General features: G+C 32.9%; 2 protein-coding genes and 1 non-coding gene across 3 annotated transcripts; all 3 read right to left on the reverse strand.

Moving 5' to 3' along the window:
• Positions 1-4,025: 4,025 nt before the first annotated feature.
• On the reverse strand, positions 4,026-14,229 carry LOC137921080 (uncharacterized). Its single transcript, XM_068763919.1, has 7 exons — positions 14,092-14,229; positions 10,868-10,981; positions 10,277-10,324; positions 9,181-9,204; positions 8,268-8,378; positions 6,841-7,104; positions 4,026-4,618 (listed from the first exon to the last, which is right to left on the reverse strand). The coding sequence occupies exons 1-7, from the start codon at positions 14,216-14,218 to the stop codon at positions 4,287-4,289; spliced, it is 1,020 nt and encodes a 339-aa protein (XP_068620020.1). The 5' UTR covers positions 14,219-14,229; the 3' UTR covers positions 4,026-4,286.
• On the reverse strand, positions 12,065-12,138 carry TRNAT-AGU (transfer RNA threonine (anticodon AGU)). Its single transcript has one exon. It is a non-coding gene; the product is annotated as a tRNA-Thr (tRNA).
• A 1,295-nt stretch (positions 14,230-15,524) lies between the features above and the next one.
• Positions 15,525-19,238, reverse strand: LOC137921517 (uncharacterized). Its single transcript, XM_068764306.1, has 4 exons — positions 19,186-19,238; positions 18,310-18,396; positions 16,607-16,699; positions 15,525-16,032 (listed from the first exon to the last, which is right to left on the reverse strand). Exons 1-4 carry the CDS (start codon positions 19,209-19,211, stop codon positions 15,561-15,563), a joined length of 678 nt encoding a protein of 225 aa, XP_068620407.1. The 5' UTR covers positions 19,212-19,238; the 3' UTR covers positions 15,525-15,560.
• Between the last annotated feature and the right edge of the window lie 785 nt (positions 19,239-20,023).

The raw sequence follows: 20,023 nt of genomic DNA on the forward strand, positions 1-20,023 counted from the left end.
TAATGATTGGCAATATCATCGCATCGCATCATCACGCTAGCACATTCATTATTGTCATCTTCTTGATGCCATTTCATCTCCATCGTATTGTAAGGCTTCAGTAGATGTAAACAGATTTTTAAGAGGCCATTAGAAATAAAAAAAAATGTAATATGTCATTATAGCTGGATCAGAGGTCATCGCTGTAATGCATGCTATGGAATATTAAAGCTGCACTAGATTTATGTCTGCCTTCAATCTATTTTGCATTAAAAAATATTATTAACAGCTGATATCACTATGAACTTACGAGCAGCACGTGTAGCACGGAGGCTTCACGATGTGATTGACCCGCACAGTGAAACCTTACAAATGCTGAGGAGTTAACTCTCATTTGGGAACATAATAATGTAGCTAGAAACATTATAACAACACAACACTAAATTGTAAAAAGACTCCTAATAATAATACTTCTTAATTGCAAATTACGTAACAATGTATTTCTGGATAATTTTTTTGAGAGCAATATTTGAATTTGTTTAAGAAGGCTAGTTTTGACATTTGAATGTGATAGAAACAATTATGTCTAATATTAACTGACAAAGATGTCTTATGAAATGGATCACTGTAGAAAATTATATATGTTAACAGTTGTGAATAAAATAATGTGTTATTAATGTTTTAGAACATAGAGCGTTAAATTAAAAGGAACAAGCATTAGACACTAGAACAACTGATGATGAAGTTGTTTTATTGTGTCGTCAAAGTAAAGCAATAAAAATGTTCCTCTATGTAACGGTCACACGTTTGTATCTCTTGTAAGCATAATATTTTGAAACTTGTGCATTGATTGAGAACTTTCTTATTTTCATTTTATTATTTATCTTTATTTTTACGTAAGGCAACATCCAAGCCCAAAGATCATAAGATTTCATTTTTTTTTCATTTCGCCTTTCGCGTTTCACAATGTGAATAAAATTGTTAATAAGTTTGTCCTAAAGTGTACATAGTGTGACGGTCGACGAAGTTTTTACAAGCATTAATTTTTAGTGTAAGCTCTATTGTAATTTATTAGGTTTTCGAAGTCGTTTTATCCGTAAGGAACATTAATTATGTTTGTGTTGCATATTTATAGAGCTGCGGCCACACCTGCATGTCTGTCAAATTCCCTATGGCCGCAAGCTTTAGATTTAAAGTATTTATTTGAGACGCCTTCACGAACCTCGTCTAGATTTTTGCGTCAGGGTGGCGTACGAATTTTTAACGCTCTCATTTCCGAGCGCGACAAGTCCTTATCGTCGCTTTGCAAACGTTCTGATGTAGCATTAGTGGCTTCAGTTCGTTCGCATTAATATTGAATTGAATCATCGTCTGCCTACCAATAAAATCGTATCTAAATAGTCGTTGCGTTTCAATGTGACCTATTGGAATATTTTCGAATGTCACGCGGTTGTGTACGCCCGTAAATAATGATGATTCATCGCATTCTTAACGCGAACGGACTGTTAGTATATTACACAAAATGTACGTTAAACTAGTATTACATAGAGAGTAATTGTTGTCCAGAGAATTTTAATATACCGGTAGCCGTAGACTGTCGACATTGAGTGGGGTTCTGCGTGGGGTTGTGTGTTATTTCCAATAAATGAACAAGAGAACACCGTTAAACATCCGCATACGATAGTGAATAGCATTATATCGCTTTCATCTGACTCAGTCTTCCTTTGGTTCTTCTAGAGAACTGATCAACTTCCGTCATAAGGCCCCCGGTATAGATGCCCACTGATCGCCATTTAAAGCGGCCGTTGAAAACGGCCCGTGATTCGTTGTTAGTTTCCTTGCTCTATCCACTCGTAATGTAACAAGATCTCATTAATTGTTAATATTGAAGGTAATTATGTAAATCGATAGTGTTCGATTGTTCAGAGTTAGCGCTAAGTCCGCCTGTTGATAGATAACTTTCTCGTTTTTTCATGTAATATTTCTAATAAAATAATGCATGTGTGTTCAACTTGCGATCCAGTTAGAAAATTAACTTTTCGATTATTGGTCTAATAGAATAATACAAACCATCTTTTAAATTAGAATTGTAATTTTTAATAAAATTAAGTAGAAAATACATCACATAATTCAGATCAATATTTAATATAAAAGTTCTTTCCATTTTCATTCCGCTATCGTATTTCACTTTCGATTTCCCGCTCCTTTCTTTATAATTTATTCTTTATTTAAATCTTATCCACTATTTTCATTAAATTTTGTTAGCAAATATTGTTCTGAAATATTTTTATGTATGTATAGTTTTACAATAAAATAATAAGACTTCACAGCAACATATCCGCAATAATAAAGTACAATTAACTTATAAGTTTATTTATATAAGCAAACAATAAAATTGAGATTCAGTAAAAAGTTTAGTCTGGTTTTCAAGTGAACGATATTTCATTTGAAAACTGGTGAACATGGCGGACATAGCTTGGTACGTAAGGTGCGTCTGACTATCACAAACATTTACATTCCATTCGTTTTCTAACATTTCAATTTCTCAAAGTAAATAGGCGATACATTACATATTTTAATATCGTATTTGAAACCGTCGTACCCTCAATTTTCAGTAAAAAGCATGATCTATTAAAAATTAATATTTTTAGAATTATTTTGATATCTATTTTCTATTTTGCATGTATAGTTTTTGTGTCGGGAAACCAACAGTTCCAGTGGTCTTTTATTTTGAAAATCACAATGCAATATAAGAATTGGCTTCTGCACTATGTATTTAGTAAGTAATACACAACAAATAAACCGAACAGATGTCCTGCTAAATAATACCATAAGTTGTCTTCACCAACTTTGTTTACAACTTTTCATTGCAAATTTCATTAAAATGGAACGATATAGCGCCATCTGATGTCAAATTCCAACAATTTTAGTACCATATGAACCACCATTACCATCTCCATGAAAAAATATATATATATACACACACACACATATGCAACAACTTTCATGCTGATAAGTAAAATGGTTTTGCAGTGATACGATTTTGTTTATATGACTCATACAGTTAATTTATAAGTTTTTACAATTTTCAAGTCTGACGCACCATCGGAACGACTCTGGATTTATTTAGTTCAGGGAAATCGATGTTAGATGTAATAAAGAATGTTAATATTTTTAGTGTATTTCGAATATAATTGTTGTAAACTAGATACAGGTAGAATAGACGTCACCGTGGCATTTAAATAACCTTCACATTTAGTGGTGTCGTTTTAGATGTGGTAGTGTTAATAGGACACCGCTTTACGTTTTTTTTCTTCTGTCCGTTATAATTTCTTTTTCTGTACTTTTACGGATTCATGTGATACTTCCGATTAAGTTGTAAAATACTTGAAATTAAAGGACCTTAATTATCTTATCTGTGTTTTATTTAATGTTACACAATATTGTTGAATGCCAGTCGATGCAACAAAAACCTGCCAACCCACACGAACAAAGACTACTGCCCTGGTTTAAGATTTGTATAAACATAATACTCGTTCAATCTCTGCATAAGACTTATTTTACATCTAATTATGTTTATAAAGGTTTAAAATGTAAATAATTGTACAGTAGGACGACATTTGGTTAAGCATGATAAAAATATTAAAATTTTGCTTTAGTGCTACCACAACCGCTGTACCGCGCCTTAGTTATTCGCGCAGGGAGACGGAAGGGAATATTGGTAGCTCCGCCATTCCGCCGTTAACAGTCGCCTTGGTGACGCTCGTTGTTTTTTCCTCGGGCCTCCATCTCGCCGCGTCTTCCTAACACGTGGTACAGCGGTTTACGTGGCATTGTAGAACAACCAAAACGAGTTTTAATATCCTCTGTACATATAGAACATGAAGGTATTGAAACTTATTTAAGAAAAATTTTAATAATTTACGACGTATGATATTCTTGTCGTGCCAAACCAAATGCCGAGTACTTATTAAAAAAATAAACGAGACTGATGGAAAAGAAATACCAAGTAATACTTATGCGAAGTATATTTCATTCCAAAAATAATTACAATCTTATATACAATAGGAAAAGAGTTTACAACATATATATACAGGTCTTTACTTTGAGAGGTACATGAGGGCATAGAGAATCCCAAAAATGAATTTCGTAACAATAACCTAAAAAGGATAAAAACGTTAAAGAAATTAACATAAATTAAAAAAAAATTCATCACCTGTCAAAATTATTTCTCATAAAAAATTCTGGCTGGTTCAAAACTTTCGAGGTGTCTATATATATAATGCTACAGATCTTTTAAAATGAATCTATATAAATGTACGACATAGCGGGCTTTCGGGATTAGTGTGACAAAAAGCATTGTTTTCAGGAAGAGGAATTTGAGGTCGAAAACTCCGGGACAGATATATCCTTGTTGTTGCACGAAAGCGCCAGGGGTAGGAGTGTGAAGTACATGCAGTGTTCGATGTAATGGTTCCACATTTGGGCTGTAAAGTTTCCGCTGTGTCCGCAACCTCACGTTTCAGTTCTTCAGCAACTTGCGTCAATTCTAACTCATCACCGTTTTGCTTTACCTTCCTATCTTTAGAATTTTTCTTTGATATTTTGTTTTGTTTCATATAGTTCAGTTTCATTATATCTAAAATGTAAATATAATTTGATAAATTATTAGGTTGCAAAAGATGATAATGCAGGTTTATTTCTGATGTGTGTAAAACCTTTAAACGGGTAAATGTATAGCCCATTTATTGTAAATTTAACTTATTGGTACACAAAAATCAACGGTTTTAGAAATAATAATCACGAAAAGGTAAGAGCTTGTGTGAGCAGTCGAAGATTGAGACTTCGATGATCGTAAGTCGCTGGTTAAATACCCTGAATACAATCTTATATTCGCACTTTGTTTATCATTTGTAAGGGTTTGCCACTGCACACACAGGTTTCCACAGGGTGAGCAGCAGCGCCCTCTGCGTACCGTAGTACCATATTGCGATCGCCAACCCGCCTGCCAAATAGACATTATGATATATCCACTTATAGATATCTTTGGAGGAGGCCTATCTGTTCAGTGGTCGTCTATAGATTGACGACGACTTCATATTAAAATTACGAAGTCATTGGCTTGTCGCGCTGTAATATAAATAAGAATGTACCATAGCCCAGAGTTTTGACTTTATACAGAGTGATTAAAAATAGACGTAAAAGCTTATTGCTGACAAAAAAGCTACACATTTACCCCTTCAAAGCTTTAACAGCTATAACCAATCACGCTGTATAATTAGTATAGACGACATGCTTACACAACTGTAAGTGATTTAGGTAAAAATAAATAAAGGAACAATGAAAAACTTTTGTCACGCTCCTATTTATGAAATTTAGTTCTTATATAGACAAATAAAAACACAATACATTATCAGTCTTTAAAATACAAATTGTAAATGTGAATGTGGGATAGGATAAAATGTTTAGTTTAAGTCACTCTGATAAGGTGCACCGGTTCGACACTGCCACGTAGTAAACAAAACTGTATAAGTAGATATTAAAGAAGTATCAGCGTCTAGAAATTAAGACAGACTAAACAATAGTTAACGTGCATATCTTAAGCGTTAGTGCATTGAATAAGTATTATTAAGAATTGTTCCAACAACTGATGTCTTCGAAGTCCATATGACAATAACAAGTTGGCAACATGAACATTGGATGAATGTGTAAGAAAAGGAACAATATATTGCTACTTCTGCACACGCAGTCGTAGCCGTGCAATAAAGTGCATCGCCCGCCAGCCCACAGAGAGTGACTCTGTGTTTGGTACTAATCGGTGTAACATTACTCCTGAAGATTCTCCGTGGAGGGGTGAAACACGTGTTGAGTTATTGAGCGGTGGTAGTTGTGTAATTCGCATTGTTTGCCGCACGCGCATTTATCAGCGGGCTGACGCGCGGTGCACTTTATTGCATGACTGCGACTGTATGTGCGGAAATAGCTATATATTGGTCCTTTTCTTACTTAGGAAGGACTTCCGCAAAAAACGCCTGATTCCATTAAATATTGGATGAATATATCTTCATATATCTTATCATTCATATATCATTCATATTTCATATATGATTTGCGGGAAATCCCTTTTACCAAGAAAGTTCTGCTTAGGCTCACGGGAGACTGGAGCTAGAGGCCTCTCCCTTAGACCTTAATTATATCGTCGGTCCACCTAGTGGGGGGGGGGGGCTTACCCACGTCCATAATCGACTTCAAGGAATCAATTATCAAACTAAGAGCGTTCTCTCCATAAATCGGTTTTCTATCGCACCTCAATTCAGTTTAGTACATAAATTCTTAGAAAATTTGAATAAATTATTTTAAAAAAACGACTGCAAAGTAAAAATCACGAATTTATAACAATATCCTGTATATTGCTGAAAATGCGTACCTGCCGATCATAGTAGAGTAACACAAGCCTGACAAACATACTTATTTTAAAAGTTTTTTTTTTGCGTATTAAGTGTTTACATCGTTCTACGCGTAGAGGTTAATTTAATATAGGTTTGAAACATATGGATACAATAGTAATGCGCATGTGTCGAATTCATATTGAAAATTCGAAGAATTATTTAACATAAAAGTATTGGAGCATGCTGTAAATTTGACATATAATAAAGTACATAAATTTAATAAGTCCAAGAGAGATTTCGATTTAGTCGGGAAGTCACGGGATAAAGGCAGCACATGACCTGTCACTGCGCATTGCAGTAGGCGTATATCTGATGTCATGATAATGAAAATGATTGATTTATGTCTTACTGTTATTAATGATATATGTATCATTATACTGATTGTTTCCAAAATATTATAAATAGTACTTACTTGTTGTGGACGTAATAGACTTTGCATTGATGGTTTTTTTATTACTTCTGGTTGTAATTGTCTGTTTGTTAGGTTTTTCGTAATCGGCTATAGAGAATGCTGTAGTCTGCTTCATTGCGGTTTTAGTAGATGCAATGTTTCTTTTTAAAGTACTTCTTGTTGTCGATGACTCTGTTATTCCGGTGCTTGGCACGTTTGTCACTGTTGCGCCCGAAGTTTGTGGGTTTTCCGTACTGGTTTGTGTGCTAATAGGTTCTTCTTTTTCTATAAAAGAAATGTTAAAACTTTTTGTCGTGATTAATATATATTATTTAGCCTACACACATTGCAAGGAATAGGCCTCCTCAAAGATATCTATACGGGGAAGTACCAGTGTATTATTTATTTTATATTTGGAGATCTCAGTGTGTGCGGTACGCAATGGACGCTGCTGTCATCCTCTGGAAACTTGTATATTAGCAGCGGCAATCTTATATAATTGGTGCATAAATTATGAATTATAAAAGATTGTGGTCGGGAATAGAGCGATCAACAATATCAAGTCTCAGTCTAACGTTGGGCTATCACTGCTCAACACAAATTGAAGAATTTACATGTCTCAATTTAAAAGTATTTACTTTTATTTAAGTATCATTTCAGCCATAGGACCACTGCCGGATAAAGGCTTGTTCTATTAGATTTCAGCAGGTTCAGTAAAAGCTCTCTGCATATAGCTAGCCCCTTGTTTTGTCTATATCCATGTAATGTAAATATTTAAAAATTACCAATATAAACATAAAATGATGAGGGAGACCTTTAACCAGCTTCCGCTGAAATCATGATACCGATGTGGGTGTTTAATAGGTTTACTAGGCAATTTTTAGAGACTTCACTACGAGCTGGAGCACAAAAATTAAAACGCTTGGATGAAAGGTAGACACAGTTTATTTTAAAAGTCATTCGCCTACAACTTCTGATACTCCAACGCCGTAATAAATTTTTAGTCGTGCGTATAATATTATTTTTACATAAAAAATTTCCCCGCTCAAATGTACATATTAAACATTGATTCAAAATAGATATAAGATCTTTAATTCATAATTCAATCACAGTACTAAAGATTTAATATAAATTCACAAACAACAATATGTTTATACAATTAAATATTGAGAGTTGAATACATCGCGCGTCCTGAGAGTTTGCGCATGCGTAGATCGAAGGATTTATCGATAAGCGAAAGCATTTTGACAACTGCGATTATTTCGCTACACGATCATTATAAACATGGGCAAAACATATTTTACGTAGTGTATATAGCATTTTTATTCTGAACAAATCTGCAATACAGCCTTTCAATTCGTTATTTTAATTTTTGTTTAAATCAAATATTATTTCTTTTATTAAAAAAATAAAATAAATTAAAAAAAAATATAGAAGAAGATAAAAACCTTTTCTAGAGGTTCCAGGGTGTGGTCCAAAAGGATCGTCGTATTGAATTTGTCTTCTAATGTTTTGGAATCGTCTATTTGGGAAAGCATCTTGCTTATCCGCAGCGTTACCTGTATTATAAACATTAATCATTACAAACAAAGTGGTCTCCCTAGGGGTCTATGACAACTTGCAAATAAAAATGGGGGTCCACGATAGTGGATCTCAACACATACACTGATAGTACCTATTTACTTACATCATACTATCTTATAACATCAAAACATTTACATTATTTATAAAAGTACCTATGAAGTAAAAAAATTATTATATATGTTTATAAAATTGTGTAAGTTGTAGGATGTTGGTATTCGCTTTGTGGTCGCAATATATTTTGAACTTGTAAAAACCTGAGAGTCGTAGTCTCAGAGCTTCGCTACCTTGCACTGACTTGTTCAATTCGTCACTCTATAAATATTATATGAATGTGGGACAAATAAATAAATTTACAGGAAATTAATATCAGGTAAGTTGGGGGTCTATCCAACACGGAAAAACATGGCAAGGGGTCTACGACACAAAAAAGTTTGGGGAACACTGATCTAGACTGATATTCAAAGTTCGAGGTGGTAGGGCGCAGTAGGCGTTTTTCCTTTGCTTTGTCCTTTTATTTTTTTCAGAATCGTTGGCTCGGGCTATCAGCATCTATCTCTTAAATCGTTTAAGCAGGCGCTCTATTGAAAGAAGAGCCCCCGATTCGAAGCCGTCTTGTTCATGAATTCTTCTTCTGCGAATTGTCTTATATACCTAGTCTTATGATATGAGAGTTGACAAAAAATAGCCTTTTGATGTTTGCCGATTGTAATAAACTGAAGCATTTGCTAGCCCGGACCAGTCAAATTAATTTATTATAATTTAAGTTATTTTGCTCACCATAAAGTCGACGTAACTGTAAACCTGAAAATAACGGTAATAGTTGTAACTATAGTAAAATAACAAAAAAAACATTTATTACATTATTTTAAATAAAATAGTTATACATAAGATGATAATTAGCAAATTTCATATTATGAGCACACAATATGATTACTTTGGCCTTAAATACTGTTCAAATCCGTCATTATTAAATGATCGTCAATTCTTTTTTTTATTGTCCACATTTTTTGTTGTGTGCGTATTGTAAAATAATTTGTGATATTAAAATGAGTAGGGTGATAAAGAGAATCGAAATGCCGTAATTGCATCATATAAAATAGGTATGGTGCAAAAATAATCTTTAAAATCTTTCTTATTCGTGCTATTAGTCTAAAGTTTATATACCGGTTATGTATAGGTACAATGAACAAACAATTTTTGTGACAAAAAATTGCTACTTTACATCTATATTTAATTCTATTTTTAAATATTTTGTCTCTCTGCTGTATACAGGGCATACAGTTATTAAATGTATTATATATTGACTTGTTTGCCACGTGATATCTTGTAGCGGCAGTTCGTTCATTGTACTTTATCAAACGGAGAAAATCTGACACTTATTGTAATCGTGTTCGTTATTGTAATGTTGTTTTCTTATAATTTTAATGGCTGCTACTTTAACTAACTTTTGTGCGCCATTTCGTTATCTCAAATTCTTAACCTAAAACATAACTTATGGTCATCTAGTGCAGAAAAGAGAACTTTCATACGCATTTTGATATTGTTACCAGCCCTGAAAGATTGTTGTGTTGGTTGTTAATTATGTTACTCATTTTGATATATGAAAAACGGACTTCATGCATTTAAAAAAATACAGGCGATGTAAATATATAATACCTATATGTACAAATATACGCTTACACAAACATCTATAATACATTGTAATTCGTGGATGTATGCTAAATATTGGTAGTAAGTTATCGTGTTTAGAACAAGATAGCGTATTTTAAAATGCTCTAAAATTGTATTTTTCTGAAACGTATATCGTTTTTGAATAGTTTTCTATTAATTTATATAAAGTCTTTTACTGACAAAAGTAAAATCTAACACTTACCATAGTTAAGCATTGGCGCGTATAGTGGCGCCATCTTGTCACGGTGATCTGCAAAATGAAGAACTCTATCTATATATGGGTAATATATATAAATTAGGTGTATACATAATTTTTCTAGAATAGACTTAATGCCCAGGGTGTCTCTACGAGATCGATTCAGCGTTGAGAATTCCGTAGATGTACGAAAGTAACTGACGTAGCCTAATAGATTGGCAAGTTAAAGTGGAATTAGCTAGGCCATATAGCAGAATATGGTAGCTGGGGCTGTAAGGTTCTCGATTAAAGACCACGGATCGGCAAACGCAGGCTATGACTTCCACGATGTGGACAGACGATTGTTTAGGTTTTCTTACTGGTGTTATTGAGAATCTATGGGTGCGGCCTATTTCTAGTAGACACGTTAATAATATAATAAATAGCCACGACGTAAACATGAATTCTCAAAATTTACGCCATAAAAACTCGATGATTGTCTTCGATATATTTATTGACTATGCTAATAAATATGCTAGAAATCTATGAGACGGGTCTAGTTTCGCAAAGAATGTCCTACTATTGAAAAGATGATATAATTAATTGATATATACGTACTGTATTCGTAAAATGGAGACATGATAGGGGGCGGGGGCCATGGAACAAAGGTTGTTAGTGGCGTCATCGCTTCTTGCGTTTGTTGTACTATTGGTGACTTGCGTCGGGCATACCCTGGAAATAAAATAGTTTTCAGTAACATAACTGTCGTACCTAACTACATTTATATTACTTTCAATTTCATATTTTTTATATGTATACAATCTTTTTGGATGTATGAATGAAAATATCGAGATATTCGATGAATCATCATATAAATACATAAATAGACCTGCAGTAAAAGATAATATTAAAGAAAATAAAATTTATGCTTAGTCTCAAATTTGTGTTATTAAAGTTAGAAAATATATTTTTTTAACATTTTCGATTTATTTCATTGATTATTAGTCTTTTAAGTTTTCTAACAATAAATATGGATATTTGGACCAACAAGTCGCTCAAGCTCATCTGATCAGAGGCGAGCACACAGGCGCGCGTTAATTTTTTTTTCATTAGAAAGTTATAAAGTATAAGGGAAATCAATTAAAAGCGTGTATTTTACGTTGTGGTTTAACCAAGGAAAGTAGGGATCGGTTTTTAAATATTTACTTCACATATAACGTAAATTTAACAAGTAACACCGTTATGTAAATATTTATATGTGCATATTTTACAGGTTTAGATAGATGTCGTTTGTGGGAAAATAAAGCTACATACAAATGTAAATAAAATTAGTAGAGAAATTTATTATTACCTTTTAATTCATTTTAACGTTTGACAATATTTTTGATGAACTGAATATAACAATAGACGTATAAGAACAAAAATGATTTTTGTGTCAGGGGCGAATTTATTCCAAAGCATTTGCGCAAATGCGCATCTAAAGTCTTTGCAATCATAAATATTTATGGTATCCATGGGATGATCTAGATAAATTTACAGTAGCGACCGTTAGGTATTGTTTCAACTAAGCGGTGATGCAATCGAAGATATATTACAGCTCTAGTCATGTTTATATGAAATCTTTATTTGTTTAAATGTTAATAATAACTTTTAATAGTTTAATTTTTTTGATGAAATGAAAATAAGCGTATGTTAATTTCTTTATCGAATTATTATAACAACACAATGTAGAAAATGTAGAAAACAAAAAAGATCAAAATTTAAAAAAGTATATCATAAATTAAAACAACAAAAAATAAAAATGTGAACTTTCTTAGGCCCCGGCGAGATTCGAACTCGCGATCTCCTGTTTACTAGACAGGCGCTTTAACCAACTAAGCCACGGCGCCTTGCAGACATGTTACGACATTTTAAAACCATATTCGACGTACTGATATTTGACAAAAAGAAACGTTTGTAAATTAAAGCTAAATGAGTATTATCATAGTAAATACACAAGTAATGCTAATAAAGATGTATTTCTTTAAAAACTCGCCCCGTATGCTTACAAGTTTGAGTTAGAACAAAAACTAAATATTTAATGTTTTAGATTACAATATGTTAATAAATAATCAATGATAGCTAAAGATGTCGTAGGTGGAGCATCTATAATACATATATTTTGAAATTTACACATCGCAGATTGGGATATCGCAATATCTCTGGCACTATAAGGAAGCATGAAGACGAAAATTTTGGTGGTAATTTTCCTGTGACTAGGTTTGACAAAAAGAGGTTGAAAGGGCGTTTATCAACAAAAATGCATATTTTCAAACTACACCTCTCGTTTTACGTAACGTAAAACGGGCGGACGATATTCCGTATAATAAAAATTCGTCTTATGTACTGTTATGTGCAAAAGTCGACTACGAACAAACTCATTATATTTTTATTAATTGTCGTCAACGTATTAAGAGCGTACTAATGGAATAAAAATATTAGTAACACCACAGAGTAAAGTAACGTTAATCAACGTCATAATAAAAAAATGTGCTACAGTATCTAATAGTTCCACGTGTTACGGTGTCAACTAATAAATATATATTGTGTCAGTTTTTCGTATGAAATAGAAAACTTGTTTAAGTAGTTATTGTTTATTATTAAAACGAAAAAACATTAAATAGTTTAGTTAGAAGTTTATAGAGGGGCTTGTTTATAAGGAATTATTTATTATTTTTTGACCAACGTTCTTTCTCTCTATTACAATCATGTGCTTATTTGATTCGGTAGAGGACAGAGATTTGCGATCGTAAATCGCGGGTTTGGTAGTACAAAATTATATAATTCACACTTTGTGCATTAATTATATAGGATTGCCACTGCTTACAAAAAAGTTTCTATAGGATCTCATAGGTACCTTTCGAAGTCAATGCCTTACAGTGGACGTCTATGGGCTGAAAGGACTAATGATAACTGTATCTGTTTTTAGATACACAAAGAATAACACTGAAATATTGTTTATCAATTAGAATATGTGTCTTAGATTTCATGTTACAGACTTAAAACGGACTGAAAAATGATAAATCAAATTTTATTAATTAATTTTGTAGTGCTGTTTAGTTTATATAATACGAAATTAAATTACAAGAATATTTAATGGTATTTGGTATAAAAAACTTAAAATCTTTCTTTTTTTAAAGGCTTTGCCAAATTCCGTAGCTAAAAACCGCCGTAATTTAAACATCGTTTTTTGGACTCAAGGTCGAGGGCTCCTTATCATACTAATTATTTATTGAGTTGGTTGGCCGCGAAGCTAGCTCTGGCAGACATTCCATAGTGTAACCTACAAAAGCCGCATTTCCACATCGTCGTTTGCCTGGATATACACTAACAGGATGAAAGACTACAATATTGGGTGATTTTAATTCCGGTTGTTACAATAGCAATTGAGTGCGGCGAGGCCTCATCTTCATAACTGTTAGAGAAAATGTTACCCTGAATATCTGTTCATTTTAGAATAAAAGTGAAGTATATTACTTCCTTTGTAAATGTTCGATAAGGTAATCACTATGCGTATATATGACGTTAACTATAGCAGTGCTAACTATAGCAGTGCTAACTATAGCATTCCTAAACTCAATTATTTAATTAATTAGAAACTATTAATAGAGAGGGGAGGTTATAATTAGATACAAGAAAAAAGTCTAGAAAATTAAATAGATACCTAAGGTGAGAACGAATATATTTTAAATTGTTCTAGAATCCAATTTTAAACTTTGCCTATTATTATAATTGAGATAAAAATATCAAAGAGACGTTTGTGTTTGTCCTTTGTATAGTTATCATTTTCTAAAGAATCTTACCTTTTCTTAGAATATCGACTAAGACAAGAGCCTGCCGCAGTTCCTCACTAGAACTGTTATCATGCCCTTGTGCAAGTGGAATCGTTGCAAATATGCACATAATCACACACCATCCCGACACACACATCGCCTACCTCTTACATCTCATCGCGAATACAATAACAACACGCACTTGTACAAGTTATCGCTGCGTGAGAAGCGGTTGGGCAATTTAGTCGTTAAAATTGTTATGATTATATAACGTTTGAGAAATGAGATTTGTAGCACAAACCATTGCGCATATGTACGAATGTCTTTAATTTTTTTCACGCATTTTTTCCTCCCCGATAAACTAATAAGCCATACATACATCTATATATAGTCTGAATAATTAGCAAGTTTCTAGATAATACGGTAACCTATTGCGTTTTATATAACGTTATAATGATTTACTGCTATATAAAGACATATAGATATTTACAAAAAGAGTATTCCGAGTACGAGTTAATTCAAGATTTTAAACATTGTTTCTTTAATATTGTTTTCCGAGTTATGGAGAAAGTTATGTTCGAAATTATTTTCAGATCGAATCGAGAATTATGAGATCTGTATACGAAAAAATGTAGCCGACATAGTTATAGTGAGCAGACAATATTGCGTGCAGAATGGCTAACCGCTGGGGCTGCCGCATCATGTCCTACAGTGGAAATGACGACGATGATGATTGTTAAAGTTTTTTGATATATAAAAATAATTAAAACTTATTTAAATTATTTTTTAAACTCGTTAATGTTGCTAGTCACAAAATATATTATAACCATAATATTATCTCCGTTACATTAGACGAAAATCATTTGTAATAACATTTTGATGTTGAATTCTAGAGTTCGCAGCCAAGTGCATAAGTACAATAAACGTTACTCGTATCCCTAAAATTATGGCTTATAATATCGGAATTCCGGGATCCCGAATACCGGAATTCCGGATGATATTTGTCCGGTATTCAAAACCGGTATTTATGTAAAAATACCGGCATTTCGGTAAAAAATTAGTTGATGAAAATTGAATTTATGCACAATATAAATCCAATTAATTATAATAATAAAATCATATTAATAAAATAATATTAATTAATTACAAGGATTTTTTAAAGATATACAAACAATTTCATTGTATAAAATCTATATCAGGCACATTTATTACACAAACGTCGCCGAGTAGATTTTAGTTCGGTATTGTAAGCCCTACCTAATATTACATTTAAGCGGAGAAATATTTGCCTGCTGCTATCTGCAGCGAATTGAATTTTAAAATACTCTATTAAGAAAAGTTTAAAAAAAATGACATTTTCGGAAGAAAATTGTACGATATGCAGTAGGTCCGAGGTATTCTAATGTAAGTACTAGAAAAAAAATTCTTGTAGATTATACTCCACAAAAGTCAAAAGGCTTTAATAAAAAATTATTGGTACATTTCTTACGTAATCATGTTTATATAAGGTCGTCGTAAGGCCCCAGGACATGAGGCTTGGAAAGCCAAGACGGTTGTTTTCCTGACGCCTTCGGCGCAACGGAGACACTCCTGAGGAATGGATTCTCTTCCTGCCAGGCGTTGAAGTCTTGTTGCGGCATCTTCTTCTTGTGGGTTCTACGAGTCTCAGATGACATGCCTTTATTAATAGGTGTGCGACGTTTTGAAAGTTTTTGGTAAGATTGCTTTCGGGACTCTATCAAGCGGAGTGCAGCTCCAGAAGCAGTATCTAGGGAACCTGTGGGAATAGGAGGTTGCCAGGACACTGCGGGCCACAAGGGTGGTGGCGGCGGGATCACACGCCGTGGTCGAGGCTGGTACAGGCGGGGGTTTGGAACTAATTGTCTGGGTTGTCGCATCTTCTTCTTACGTTGCAGCTTGGACTCCCCGTCTTGAGATTTTTTCTTATGCATTGCTTGCGGGCCTGGATATCTGTAGCATTATAAAACTATTTAATAACTTGATTCGAAAAAGTATTAGTCTATTCATATACATATTACTTGTTCAAGACGTGAGAAAAATGTTAGAATAGTCATTGTCAGAAACTTGAATCTAATTAAGCTCCCCCTGCAATGGTCTCTGGTCACCTTTAGTACATCCGTACAGTAGTTCAACAATCCTTTAAAATACTTCATAGTTTAAAAGGATTTTTATAAATATGTTGACAAAGAGCTTCTTAAGTAGTAATATGTAGTTGACAAAATATTCAATGACATCATTTAACCAATATAAAAAAGCGTACGAAAAGTTTAGGTATATACTATTTAAATCAAAACAGATAATGAAAAATCATACATCAGATCGTAAATATTCTTAAGTGATGATCTTTCTCTTTTTTAAACAAAATCTTCGTTAGTATTATTTAAAATACAATCACAAAGCGGGATCTCAGGCGGAGAGTGGACTTGCGCACACAAATACCAAACCCACCGGAAACTGACAACTTATTTTTAACGAAATTATAAAAAATAATGAATATTACTACAAACTATTATTAAAATCTTACAGTCTGGTACTGGGGATGTAAGGGGCGCGTGGTTTGGCACGAGGTTTCTTGGGGCCGCCTAAATCAATCACATCTTGAGACTCACCATGCGATCTGTCCCACAATAATAAATTATAATAATAATGAAATTATGTTATGGATAATCTTTACTATGTTTTCAGATAGTTGATATTATTAAATAACATAAACTAAAATACGGTTCATATATTTAATACCCAAAATTAAAAAAATCAGCACAAATATTCTGACATATTTAAGATTTCCACCTACTTACTGACTCATCACGATGTCTCGAAAACCATAAAGTTAGTAATATTGAAAATTTGGTATGAATATTCCTTTAGAGTATTGCCAAGCAGAGATCAGCTAAGATACGTACCAAATTTTAATTGCAAGGGGGCTTTGGGAACTGCTCATAAGATTCGCGTAGCGTGCGAAGGATAACTAGTTAACTATTTAACAGCTAGGTGGCGCAAAAGCGCTGCATTATTTTGTCTCGAAAACTACGACGCAGCGCTTTTGCGAATGTATGTTTCAATGTATCTTTGTTGACCTAAATGTGCACCTCCTCCCGATGCTACACCCATAACACATTTTAATTTATTTTTTACCACATCACTGCTTAAAACCATCGTAAGGGAAAACGTACGAAAATAATTATCCAAATTGATTGATATTTGTCTAGATGGTGAGTGTTTTATTTGACAATACAAGTCAAGGTGAAAAAAATAATTTCTTAGCAGTTACACGGTAACGAATATATTAATTATACTTCAAACGAGTGATTTTCAATTTTATTAAAGAAAAATGTTGTCTTAAATTATAGTTATTTTTTTTAATGACAATATAATGACATTATAAAGCTAATTGGCTTTTATAACAAACTAGGTGTATCCGTTCACACTTTGCTGTGTTATGCATCTAATTAAAATAAAAAAAGGCGGTTTTGTCACCTTAAACAAACTGATAAAAAACCAAGTTTCATAAACCTTCTCGGGGATATACTTACTAATTTTCAAAATTTTCACTGTGGTATATATACATATATTTACATATATATATAGCCAATGCCAATCCATTTTTTATGTTTACTGATTTTTGTAAAATTTGATGAAATAAATAATATTCTTAGTTACTAAAGGATTTACTTGTCTTTTTTAATAGCTTCTGAATATATTGTACAGTAATTTCAGAAGCCATTGTGAATAAGTCCACCTTTTATCGATATTTTTTTAAATAAACTTTGAAATAAAAATTAAATTATTCTTCTTCTTTCGGTGCTTGTTGGTAACACTGAAAAGAAAGAAATTTACAGTAACTGTAACCGTTACATAAATTTCTTACCTTTTTCAGCTACCGAAAGGTACAAGTCCTAAAATTTTTTAAGATGCTCTCATTATTTTAATAAATACTTACGTTATTATTAACACATCCTGTACATTGCTCGTTTTTATTGCAGAGTTTAAACCTCGAAAAAAGACTATACACTTTTCTAATTAAATTTAAAAACATTAATTTTCTTTTGGTTTTTGGATTTAAACGCATTGGTTTCGGAGCGGCTCATATGATACTACTACTTACAATAACGTCGAAAATATGAAAAAAAGTTTATAAAACTTTAGACGAAATATTTGTAGTAATAAATTATTTAAACTTTAAATCGTTACGCATTTTAAATATTTGTATTATTGGTTTCAACTTACAGTTTCATTCTGTGCGAATAGGGCGAAAGCGGTCTGGGTTTTTTGGTCCTGGGCAGATGAATTACGTCTACTGAATCACCGTAAGCTCTGTAGTTTAAGCAAGCACTTGAGTACAGCGACATTCAAAATTAATTCATGAAAATAAAAAATATGCATTATTTGCGTGAAACTAAGTTTTCACAGAAATATGATAAATCATTCTAATAGATTTAAAATGTAGAACCGGCTAGTAAAGGGCCTCAATTAAGAGATTGAACTGTTTTAATAAAATCATCTGTGCACCTTGTAGGTGGACGTCCTGCGATGCGCTTGCCGGGCCGTGGTGCCCACTCCATACCTTAAAGCCCCGCTGGATGTCTGTTCTATGTGGTATCCAGCTTAGCTATTGCCATTTCAGCAGAAAATCCAGAACTTTTATAGAAATAGTTCTATGTTATTCCCGTTTTTGTAAAATCTAATTTTTGCTATTTACTTCTCACAATTCCCATTAGTATGGATTTAAATAAACGAAACATATGTAGTCCATCTTCTTCTACTTCATCTTTTCAGCCGACAGACGCCCATTGCAGAGCTCCCCCCCCCCAAAGATCGCCACTATGACCGGTATTGCGCTGCCCGCGTCCAGCGATTTCCCACGACCTTGACTATGTGACCGGCCCACTTAGTGGGAGGCCACGCCCACGCCTCGTCTACCGGCTGTGATCTACCTAGTTACTATTAGTATTGTATAATCATTGTTAAGTTTTATAATTCGTTAATATAAAATTACTAGCATACAATATTAAAATGTAATAATAAGTTAAATAATTAGGTAAATCAATACTATTATATTAAGTTATATTAGTTAATATTAAACAACACAATTATAATACTTACGATCTATTTTTACACCTAATGACCATATTGCGGGATTTTTAGACTTAAAATTTATCTTTTTATTGATTTTTTAGTTTAACATAATGACAGCTGTCAATATGCGTTTTTCTTTTAATATAGTAAAGTGATAAATACCATTCGTAGATAGCCTATATTTAATTCGGTATGATATAACTGTGATGTAGTTTTCGTGTTTTATGAGATAATATCTACATCGTTATCTTTTAGGCGCGTTTTTTTTTTAATTTTTATGATATCTAAATTATTTTGGTAGATGTTTTCTGACGTGAACGTATTCTTAAATAATTTTCTTATTACCGTATGGTTTGCCATAGCCTGGCTGATCGGAAAGTTAAAGAAACAGCTCGCAGAATAAATCGCCTAAGGTTCTGAGGGACAACCATATTTAGGTCGTCGGAAGATATTGGAAGTATATCGCTTCCAACAGGTGCTATTGGAAATCTGTTTAGCTTAATTCCAGCTGTAGACTTTCTACGGTTAAAATAATGTTGATAACATAATGTTGTAGTATAATTCTAGTACTCATGTAGTATTAGTCATTATTAGGTATTCCCTACAGATCCGAATCCAGTAAAGGTACTGATATGTCTATTGATATAGTAGTTTATAAAAATAAATGCCGTAGTAGTAGCCACATGGTTGATATATTGGAAAAACGTTTAAAAACTGTGTATATAAATTAAAATGAGTTTATTGTCATTGAATAAGTTACATATTTAAAATATATGACACCAACCAAGAAAAAAACAGCATTTATGGATAAAGGGTGATTTGAATTAGACATGAAAATGATGTTTAAGTAATAGCACGTGAATAG

The sequence above is a fragment of the Battus philenor genome, unplaced genomic scaffold, assembly GCF_028537555.1.
Source record: "Battus philenor isolate CCGP_79_NKW_IND1 unplaced genomic scaffold, ilBatPhil1.0.hap1 SCAF_1, whole genome shotgun sequence".
NCBI lineage: Eukaryota > Metazoa > Arthropoda > Insecta > Lepidoptera > Papilionidae > Battus > Battus philenor.